Consider the following 11,994-nt stretch of genomic DNA (forward strand, 5'->3'; position numbering starts at 1 on the left):
TTAGCAGCTTTCTAAATCTGCATTTCCTGAAGCCTTTTCTTCATGACGTCTTCTTACTGGTAGACTTCCTCTTTTGAACACAAGCCCTGTGCATTCAAATTCCTGAATTCATACATACAAAAAATAAAAAGAAGCAGGAACCAAGCCTGTTGTACTGATATTCACAATGAAACAATTGTCAATAGTGCTTGCAGTAACACAGTATCCCTGCCGTCTTTTCCCCCCACTCACCAGGTCAGTTAAATTAAGTCTTAAACCTCTGGACTAATTTGCTAGGATATAGCTGATTTTTTGTGCTACTAACATTCTTGTGTCAAATCTGAATGGAAGGGAGCAATATGTGTGCACTCGTCTGCTGCTTATAACACATGGGTGAGGGGTATGTTTTGTCATACAAAATGCACATCATTGTTCAGTGAACGAATTAAATACATGAATTCCTTACCCATATCTATTCATGCCTTACTTTAAATTACCCACCTTGCTTTATAAGGTAATTTGCAGAACCTGTACGCTTAAAGCCATCATGTCTCGTCGAACCTTCAGAGATACTTGGCACAGCTTTACATTTTAAACTTTCTTAGAATCACAGGAGGCCTAGTTGTACATCAAGTCTGATGCACAATTTGCATGTCAGGAATGGATGTAACTGTAGCATCCCGATCCCATGCAGGAAATCCAGGACAAAACTGGTCCCAAAGGATGGCTGATCCATCCTCTGATTGAAGGTTTCCAGCAAAGAAGAGCTCTCCACTATTCTAGGGTCTAATCTGCACAGCAGAAATAATACAGTTGCTCAATGCAATGGGATCCTGGGATTGGTAGTTTGTTGTGGTACCAGAGCTCTTTAACAGGAAAAGCTAAATATTTTTTGCCAGAATTGTATAATACTGAGCCATGGCAGTTAAATCAGTTTCAAACTGCATTATTTCTGCAATGCAGATTAAACCCCAGTTAAAGTCATCCTATTTGTTCAACTTTTATGTAGAAAGTATCACATGCAGAGCAGGCTTAGACTCAGAGGAAGGAGGAGTGAGGATCAAAGGAAGGAATAGCAAAGTAAATTACATCAACAATATTCCGACAATCCACTAACAGATAATACACTTTAAAGAGAGGGGACATATAATAAAGCCTTTTGTTGTGTGAATTTAAGACATTTTAACAACGTAAGGACCATAGTTTTTAAAAAGCATATTCCTAGGTCTCAAGGGTACTTTTTTTAAACAACAAAAAGTAAATTTGCAAACATTGTTCTACAGCATCTCAAAAACTGGTGCTGCATATGCAATATAAAAGACAACAGCAAGGCCCATCCTCTTTCTTGGGTTCCTACCCTCTCTTCCCACACATCTTCAGTATCCCCAGACCTAGGGCCCTTTCACACTCCAAAATTACAACACTATGATTCCCCTTCAACTACCATGGCTGCATCCTATGGATCCCTGGGATTTTAGGACATTATCACCCAAGCCTTCTTCTTACCGCAAATCATGCGAACAAATGTTTGCTTTTTAAAATCAAAACGCAAACATGCCATTTTGTGAGCAGCCATTATCTCGCATCTTCACAACTGCACCACTGGGGCTGCTGTTGTCATTGCACTCTCTTCCTAACTCCCCTTAACCTTGTCATATGCCCTATCCAGAACCTCTTCCATTTTATTTTATTTTTTACTTTTTAAAAACAGCTCTGTAGTCTTTGAAATGTGATTTAAGATTTTCAGAAAGAAAGAAAAGCTATATTACAAAAAACAAAACAAATCAGGCTGCCTGGGAAGATATACAGTCGCCCCTCCTAACTCGTGGATCTGGGATCCATGCCTCAAATATCCGCAGAGGGGTAACCTCTGCTATTTCCAATGGCATGCACACCCTGGTCACACGCACAGTGACATGGCCCATTCAAGCCTATGAGGTTTGAATATGTGCGAGCTTCCGTTTTCACTGAGGGTCAGGAACAGATCCTCCACGAAAACAGAGGACCAACTAGTTTTAAAATAAAAACAAACCAGGCTGCTGGGAATAGCAAAAGGAAAAGGGGACAGGAGGAGAGTGTGACACCACATGACTGCCAAATTGCAACTGCCCAGGCAGTCTGTGTAGGGACACTAAAATACAACAGGTGACATGGTGGGGATTATAATTGATCATCTGTTTGTTTGTTTGTTTGTTTGCTGCACTTTGGAAGTAAAAAGAATCAGATGATCGCTTAAAATCACAGTGCAAACGGTATGCTGTCAACATGGGCTACTGGAAAGACCCTTACATTGAATACTTTGTGAGGCAGCCCAAAGAAGGGAAGGCGCCCGACATCAGTCACGATATTATTATGATCCGTCTGGTTAATATATATCACAGGAACACAGCACTCTAATCCCCACTGTGCCATCTCTAGTGTATTTTACTGCCCATGCACAGACTTTTTTATTCCTTTCCATGATGTGGACCTCTTATGCTCAGTAATGACCAAATGTATAAACAATTTAAATTAAAAGACTCCCTGGAACATAAAAAATAATCCTTAATTAATTTTCTGATTATTTCTCATCTACCGTCAGGTGAAAAAGTAAGTAAGTGGCAACATGTGGAGCCTCACAATGAAATGACTGCTCATAACATCTCTAGGCCTGCCTATTTACCCTACAGCTCCCTAGCCCTCCATACAACTTCCTTCTCTCAGCACATAATAGTGAGAGATAACTAAGCCTTCACATTTTTACTGCTAGCAGTAAAATGCTGCTTGCTCTAAAATGTTCATAGCAGTTGTTTCAATTGATCTTTTCTCTTGCATGCATAGTTTGCTGTTTCGTTAGAAAATGTTGGTTTACTGGATTTTTGACCACCAACAACTGAAGATGGTTGAACTGACTGATTCTGAGGGATGCTTTCCACAATTCTTGCAAGGAATGCCAACCTGTTAATCTCTGTACTACAGCCTTTGAATATCACTACTGAAAAACTAAAGATGGAAGAAGAAATTTATTTTGAAACTGAGGGATGTTTTGAGGAGAAAAAAGATTACTGTAATTTGAAAATTCATTAACAACATAATAAAATTAAACAATCAAACAACATAACAAATGAGATGCAATCACATGTACCATTTCATCAATAAAAGATTGAGCAAATAATAACTTTTGTCATATTTCATAGCCCACGATTAAGTACCAAGTCCTTCTAAAAGGCAAGTTGATGAGGAGGTGAGTGTGCAAACAGGCTCAACTGTTATAGACATAGAGAAACCAGTCCTGAACAAATTATTCATTGGGAACAAATCTTTTAGCTGCTCTTATATTATGTGACAATTCCTCTATGAGGAATGAAGATTTTTGCCCACCAATCAGCCATGGATAAATTACCTTCCTTCCAATGTTTAGCTATTATTGTATGAGCATTCAGAATGTGATAACCTCTTTGTGCTTTAAAGATTTATTATTGTCGATAAACAGGGAGAGTTGTAAAAGGCTCCTACAATAGTTCACTTTTTGCTTTGTGACTCAATCCAGAATTTGAGACCAAAAGTTATGAATGGTCAGACATTCTAGCCATATCTGCAAATAGGTGACTAATGAATTACAGCCTTGCCAACGTGTTGGTGCAACATTTTTAACCATTCTAGCTATCTTAAGAGAAATGTGATATACCGGTAGTTAACTTTAAGGACATTTTCCCAAGTAAGAGTAGATCTAAATCTAAAAGTGGGGGTAAGACCAGATGAGAAATCAGTCACTATCCAAGGTTTTAATCTTGTGGTCTGCTTCCCATCCCCATTTAACACTACCATCTCCATATACTGAACTTGTCAACCAACTATAATCTTTTACTGCATATCCTTTAAATGAGTTACAGGTTTCTAAATTTGTGTTTCAAAGAGCATCAGAGAAGAAGAAGTATAATCCTTCTGTATAATATTTTTTTAAAGCAAAAGTAGCAACTTAATTCATTAGAAGCCAATTTATACTTATCCCTTCAAACTGCCTGAGCAAATAATCTTTACTTCTAGGTCTACCTCTTGAGAACAAATCTCTTATTCCAAATATACCTCTTCCTTCTCATTTTGCATATTGATCTGTTTTGTCAGGGAAATAGAAATTAGGGTGAGACAGAAAAGGGGCAATAGGTGATGGCCAAGGAGCCAATATAGCTACCCACTGTTTCCAAACAATTGCTCAAAATGGGATTTGAAATTCCATCTAGTGTTTTTCTTAAAATACTATTGAAAGGTAACTACCTCTCCAAGGGGGATTTTTGCTGGAGTTCCATAGAAACCTATTACAGTAATTTGTAGAATCATATCTGATTATTTGAATAAGCTGACTCAACTGAAAGGGAGAAAATATAATTCAGTACCAGGAACTATAGCAGAGTAGCCAGTTTCTGATATAAAATTTAATGAGGCTTATCTCAACAGACAATTTCAATGTCTACCATGTTTGGTGGTGGCCACACACATATACATTTTGAAACTCAGTTATTATGCTCTGAAAGGCATCAGCCTTTTATTGAAGAAATTAATATAATCTTAGTAACATTTGTAAAAATATCGCTAGCACAAATCCTTAGTATGATATCCTTAAAAATGATCACCTTTGTCTTGCTGTCTTCCCAGCCCATGAAAGGGAAAGCAGTAGTGCCATTAATAATATGGAAGAGACATTGCAAACTTAATTGTCACTGTTTTTGAGCATATTATTAAGATTACTTGTGACTCATGCTTAATGTTTACTTTTCTTAGATGTGCTGTTGAAACTGAGTTATGAAACATGTGTTTGTGGTTGTTCCTTGCATGTTTTTGTATTGCATGAATTACCTCCTAGGATTGGTCAACATCCCTCCCCACCACCATCCCTGCAACTTCATACTTCACAAAGTACAGTATGTGAGGATTTGGGCTTTGCATTCAGCATTGGAGCTTTATTCGCTATTAATGTCTGCCTTGGTTGTGCCTGCCTTACAAAGTACAGCTATGTGCTTCTTCTGACCTGGAAATCCCAGTTTTGCAACTATAAACAGCTTTCCAATATTGGATGCTTGTATTTTGTGAACCCGATTTACTCATGACCTTCAGAGATAACCAATGTATAGGTTTAACCAGATAAATGGCCAAAGTTTACTGCTATTCTGGCTTTCGAAGCCCAATTTCACATGAAGCAAGACACAGCACAATATCTAGCCCACAAATTACGAGTGAATGTGTGTGGCCTTGATGTGTGAAGATAGAAATGCTGCAAGGGAACTGTAAGTGATTTTACAGTATTAATTCCATGGATGCTCAAGTTCCATTGTTTAAAGTGGGTAGCTAAATTGTGTCCCTTATATAAAATGGCAAAATCAAAGGTTTGCTTTTGGGAATTTATATATATATATTGAATATATTCAAACCATTCCCTTGTTGTTTCATCACTGTTTTATTATTTGTTCATATTATATTTTGTGGGTTGAAACCTTCCCATATCATAAAGTGCTTTGGAGTTTTTGAAATGAAGAGCACTCCACAATGTCTAAATAAATAAATAAATAATGGAGAAAACCTATCCTTCAAAAAAGAGCACAAGGAGAACCAAGACACCCCTCACTCCTCTTCTGATATTTCAGGATGCAGAAATATCTATGCATAGCAGGGACTTATATCTTGAGCCAACTTAGGCCAAATAAAATGTTCTCCTCCTGTTCTCTCAGGGGAGAGTCCAGACACTGCAGGGTGTGAACAGTCCAGAGATATCTGGCCAATTCAGCACTGGATCCAGGGTATAGAAGTATTAAAATGAAGTAAAAAAATTACATGGTTCCTCTAAGTTCACAGACTTTTTTTAAAGAGTACTTGTCAAAGTTTCAGAAAATTGAAGGCCATTGCTGCTCAGTCAGGAAGGTCATACTGCTCTTGTTCAGAATGAACTATGGACCAATCAAAAGGCTTTTATATGCCTGTCTTGCCTGGGAAGATTTACACAAGGATTTACTCATGCACTATCTTTGAGTGGGGTAAAGTCTGGGGACTGCAAAGGCCCATGGATGTTCAAGCCACATCCATGGGACCCCCCCACCAACAAATGATTCTGTATATTCTTAGACCGCTGGTTAAAATATTTCTGTTTGCCCATGCTTTTTGTGTTCTCTAAACTAGAACAATATACTCAATAGCTTTATTGATTCTCTTTTTTCAGCTGTTTGACCTAATAAATGGTGCTATGTTGTTCAGGAAGATATCATTTTTTGGTTAATGCAAAGCTTTGTATTAACTTTTTAGTATCAGTCTGGTAAATGCTTTGAGCACATTTTGCCATAGATATTACAGTCTAAGTAAAATCACATCCAAAATCCATTTTGTGCATTTTGGTTGTCCCCATAAAGGTATCACTGTTTTGTGGCTTTTGGATGTTATTGTACTTTGCTATATGGCAAACACAGGCAGGATACAGACTGCCAGAAAGAGGTGGCCAGGAGCCGCCTCTCTATTCCACGTAACCGTGCCGCAGCAACCAAATTGCGCGGCGCAGCCACACGGAAAGAAAAGGAGTGATGTGGTTGCGGCAGCGCAACCACATCACTGCCATATGCACCCATTTGGACAGTACACAACAGTGACATCACAGGTGTGCGCACCATGTATACGGCACCACACAGCTATGACGTCCTAGTGGCATCCTAGGGTTTTGGGGCGTCTGGAAACGGCGCCCCTAGGCAACCCTAGCACGTTACTAGGATGTGCTAAAGGGCTCGTTTGTACAGGGCCACAGATACCTTTGAATATTTTTGTTTTGTTGTTGTTGTGTGCCTTCAAGTCATTTCTGACTTACGGCAACATTAAGACGTACCTTTCATGGGGTTTTCTCATCAAGACCCTGAATATACTACAGTCTAAAAATCTGATGAACAAATTAATGGTTATGGGCTGCAAAGCTAACCTTTGACTTGACAGTTATAGCCCCAGTTGTTGATTCAGCATACCACGCTGAGCAGTGTTTTGAAAAGCCAACATCTTTGTGTGTTATAATGGCTGTTTTGTTATAATTTCTACTGTTAGAGCCCTTTTGCACTGCACAATTATAGCACTTTGATTCCACTTCAACTGTCACCATTCAATCCTGTGAAATTCTGGGATTTACAGATTTGGGAAGGCCAGTATTGAGAATTCTCAACCAGAGAAACTCTCATCAAACGCCTCATCAAACTACAACACCCAGAAGTCTACACACTTGATCTTAGCCAAAAGACCAAGAAGCGATAGAAGTCTACAGGATGTAGCCATGACAGCCAAAGTGGAATTGTAATGCTATAATTGCAAAGTGTGAAATGGCTCTCAATGTTCCTAGCAAGAAAAAGAAATCACAACATATGGATAATTCATTCCAAAAGTAGTTGAGTAATGAGCTTTCTCAGTCATATTATGGCTGGGAGATTCTTGCTGTTCTACAGAAAAGTCATTGAGGTCAAGAAAATTATGTCACTCAGAGTTTCTAAGAAGATTTTAAAGATTTCCCCATTTAGGAAAATGGACTGGTTACTTTCAATTTAGCTACTGTAAGTCCCTCAAACCACAACAGATCAGAAATTAAGTCCTAGATCAACAACAGGGATAGACAAAAATATTCTCACATGGTCCAGTCTATTCATGGTGTATTGATGAGAAAGAGCGTCATTACAAAAATACTATATTAATATTATGTGTCATCTGATCTGAATGATTTGCATATATGGGGAATATGAAGATAAGTGCTGGGAGTTTTAGAATAATAAAGATAACTTTGTGATATTGGTGAAAATAGTTTTGAAAACTTTTCAAGGTTACTAAAATGGCAATGTTAAAAGAATATGCATTTTCTGACGATGTTTAGACAAAATGCTTTTTTTCCTCATATCCGGCAACTCTTATTGACTTCATGACGGCTAGATACAACTTTAGTATTAACACATATGAGGTTTTATTGCTATAGTTTAATTAAGTTGTTAAAATTATCTGCGTTTTTGGTATTTGTTTCTACACTTATGATGCTTGTTTGCTTTTCTTTAACACTGTGATACTAGCCATGTGTTTTCTGTTCAGTTTTGCAGAACTAAGTTTTACATACACAAAATTTGTCCAAAAGCTATGTACACTTGGATAAAGATAAATTACAAGCAATGGGACCCAAAGTCCATGAAATGCATAAGATGCAGCTTGTGTCATTTCTATGCAAAGCTCCGGTATATACAAGATATGTACAGTGACTATTCTCAACAGCAGTAATTGAAGGTGCCCAATTCTCCTAGTTTTTATGTACTAACAATGCTAGTACTGTGGGGGGAAAAACCTGGTCTCAATTAAGCCCTAATCCTTAACTTGGAATTCTTTGTAATGGAAATCCAAAAGCCACAATATGTTGGTGATAATTTGTGACATCGCTTCCATTGTCCAGTTAGGTTGATATTAGAAGAAGTGCGCATCCCAAGGAGACAAATGTATGACAGGTAACTATGATGCACACCATCACAGCTAATTCACAGTGCAACTTGAATTAAAGAATTCTGAACCCAGACATTTGTTTTGTAGTACCAGATGAACCCCGGGGCAAGTGGGGGAGCAACCTTTTCTTGATGATGTTGCTCAAAAAATTAAAATTCCAAATCCTTGACAGTTCAGTGCAAATCACTCAGAGATCTGTGAATACACCTGATGTGTTATGTTCCTGACATATGTCCATTCATTTAGGGAGGACCTATTAAGCTTTGTTTTATGAGAAGAGATTGGATAGTGTTTGCTATGCTTTCTCAAAATGACTTGTATTTTCTGGTATAACTCAAATGTTTACTGGCTCTTTTAAAAAGGCAAAGATAAAGGTATTCCCTGTTGACAAGGTTGTCAAGTCGTGTCCAACTGTAGGGAGCGGTGCTCATCTCCATTATTAAGCCGAAGAGTAGCATTGTCAGAGACATGATTGCACAGAATGCTATTTACTTTCCCACCAGAGTGGTACCTATTTTTCTGCTTGCATTTGCATACTTTCAAAGTGCTAGGTTGGCAGAAGCTGGGACTAGTGATGAGAGCTCAACCCATCATGCAGCACCTGGGCCTGGAGCTGCCAACCTGCTGATCTTGCAATCAGCAGAGTCAGCGTCTTAACCACTTGAGCCACCTAAATTAAAATTATTTATAATTATTATAACTATGGATTTTTACTATATGGAAAAACAATATCTCAAACTCATAAATATTTCCTTTTTTTTTTAAAAAAACCCCACCAAATAAATAAATAAACCAACAACCACCCAAGGTTGAGGTCCTATTGAGCACCGATAGTGTGGAATGCTCTGCTGGTCACCACCTCTTGCCATTGTGAACACAACTTATCCCCATTCAGAAGATGCAACTTCTACCCATGCAGTCATATCCAAGATGCTCTACTGCATGCACAACAAAAGTTGCACATTTTTGCTGCTATGGCCCATTGCATGAACGGTTTGACTCAATAAGATCCTAGTTCAAGGATGCTGTGAAAAACTGCCAAATTTTAACACTCTCTTTGTCTTGGTGTTGCCTTAATCACATGGTAGTTACTTATAGACACGGATTTTTGCTGTATGGCAAAAGATACAATTGTGAGCCCCCATTTGCATTTGGGAAGTTTTCTTCTGGGTCAACATGGCTTTCTTAAAGATGTAATGTGGCTCCTGTCCATAATGATTTTCTAGCTGCCTACATGGCACAAGTGGATCACTTACAGTAGGGAACTAATTCAGACATCTCCATGGTCTAGAAATCAGGTATACACAGTGCTTTGGAAATTGAGGGACTCAAGACAAAGCAGTCCAAGAGGGTCATCAAATACTGTAACTGTTACTAAGTTCTGGCAGAGGATCCAATAGCTTATCCTTTCACCTAACAGAAATTTAATTCTCCTAGTGAAAAAAATGACAAGTTTTTGCCTCTGGGAAAAAGGAGTTGTGGGTTGTCATGATGAGTTCTGTGGTCAAATGAGTTGCATGGGCTCAGATCATAATATGATGTCACTGGGGTGACAAGTGACGCATGATTCTAATCTCTATCACCTCTGACCTACAACTTTTCAAAAAAGTTTTCCCTTTTTCTCTTTTACATGGAGACTTCTTTAAAAACTGAAAACAGTACCTTGCAAAACAAGGTTAATGAAGGTTCTTCAACTATGGCTGCATCCACATTGCAGAAATAATCCAGTTTGACACCACTTTAATTGCCATGGCTGCATGCTATGGAATTCTGGGAACTGTAGTTTGTTGTGCCACCAGAGCTCTGGTGCCATAACAAACTACAGTTCCCAGAATTCCATACCATGGAGCCATGGCAGTTACAGTATTGTCAAACCAGATTATTTCTGAAGTATGGATGTAGCCTAAATAAAGATGCATGTACAGCGCTGTGTAAATTTACAGCGCTTCATAAATAAAGGTTAATAATAATAATAATAATAATAATAACAACACCAGCGAAGCTGACCCTCTCCTTCCAGTAATTTCTTGTGTTCATAAAATGCCACCATCTTCTTTGCCATTCCTAAGTGTAAGGGCCAGCGCTTCTGCTTCCAGCATGATAACATACATTTGCTCTGTTTCATTATAAATGGGTGGATGGGAAGGAGAGTAGCAGGCTGGCTCTCTGCTAAGTATGAATACAACTGCTCTTACTCTCCCTGGGTACAGAAAGACATAATCTATTGGTGGATCTCAGCTAAATTATCATTCTCATGATTAGTGTTGCCAGGTTTGCAAAACACTGATAAGCGATAGTCAAAATTCATGACATGCAGGGCTGACAGTCAGGAAGCAGTTGTTAATGAGTTTGTGTTCTGCCTAAATACCAAATGAAATTATTGATTTCTATCAACTATCCCATGTCTTTTTCTGTAAAATTATCCTATTGTCCACATTAATACATTACATGATGAATACTTTTCGACCGGTACACAGGGCCCTTAACCCAAAATATTTTAGTTGCTGTCATTGCATCTTGTTCGGTCTACACTACATCTTGTTCTACAGTGCATCTTGTTATGCATCCGAGGAAGTACACTTTAGTCTACAAAAGCTCATGCTGCCAACTTCTTTATTTCAGTTAGTCTCAAAGGAGCTACAAGAGCTCTCTGCATCTCTAATTCTACAGACTAACATGGCTATATTGAATTCTGTGTCTGGTTCTGTCTACAAAGAGATCAAATAAGGGGAGGCTCATCAGGGGAGGCCCTTCTGGTGTCAGGCAGACTTCAGCTGGATAAGGTCAGCCAGCTTTTCATAAGCCACCTAAAGCTCTCCTGAGAACAGAGGGCCCCTCAGTCTACTGTAACTGTAGCGACTCCACTTACGCCACAGTCTGGAGCTCCTCTTCTGGATCCCCTTGGCCCAAGTGATGGTCCTGATCCTCCTGCTGGAAGCTCATCCGCCTTTCCTCTTCCATCTCGGCTGTGCCCATCAGCAAGACCTGCTCTGCTTCTGCTCCTCTTCAGGGTACCACTGGCCACAGAGAGAAGGAGCAAAGAGATGAGAAAGAGGCTTGCATCCTTCAGATTCTGTCAACAGCAAGGGAACTTCATCCTCCCAGCAAGTAGCTTCTGTTGCTGTACAAGGAGAATGAGGAAGTGAAAATGAGAGTCCCTCCCTGCCTGCACCCAAGTGCCCTCCCTTGCCTCTCCAGTTCAGGCTGACAGAAGGGGATGACGCCTGGAGAATGCAGCCAGGGCTGTTCCACGCCTCTCTTGCTCTTCTGTTCATGTAAGGCACTGGCCTTGGCTGAGAAAGTGTTTGTCAGCATACGCACAAGTGTACACACGAGTGTTAATCAGAACACCATCCATCCCTTTGCACACCCTTTTGTGGACACACATTTATGGAGACACGTTTGTGCTTTCCCTACATTAATGATTTTGTTACAGAGAAACCGAGGGAAGAGAAAATGTCAGGCGAAGTTGGTGTTTATTTTTTTAAAAAATCAGGATATGGGCACAGAATGAAGTAAGTGCATTGTTCTGTCTTCTCTGCTTCTAGC

General features: G+C 39.2%; 1 protein-coding gene across 3 annotated transcripts in view; it reads right to left on the reverse strand.

The window, feature by feature from the left end:
- DAPP1 (dual adaptor of phosphotyrosine and 3-phosphoinositides 1) overlaps positions 1–11,569 on the reverse strand; it is a 32,924-nt gene extending 21,355 nt beyond the window's left edge. For all 3 annotated transcript variants that reach the window (XM_042468548.1, XM_042468547.1, XM_042468546.1), the window contains exon 1: positions 11,315–11,569. In XM_042468548.1, the coding sequence (XP_042324482.1) occupies positions 11,315–11,421 (107 nt within the window). In that variant the 5' untranslated portion in view covers positions 11,422–11,569. The remainder of the gene's footprint in view (positions 1–11,314) is intronic.
- Between the last annotated feature and the right edge of the window lie 425 nt (positions 11,570–11,994).

Source organism: Sceloporus undulatus, chromosome 5 (assembly GCF_019175285.1).
Source record: "Sceloporus undulatus isolate JIND9_A2432 ecotype Alabama chromosome 5, SceUnd_v1.1, whole genome shotgun sequence".
Lineage (NCBI taxonomy): Eukaryota > Metazoa > Chordata > Lepidosauria > Squamata > Phrynosomatidae > Sceloporus > Sceloporus undulatus.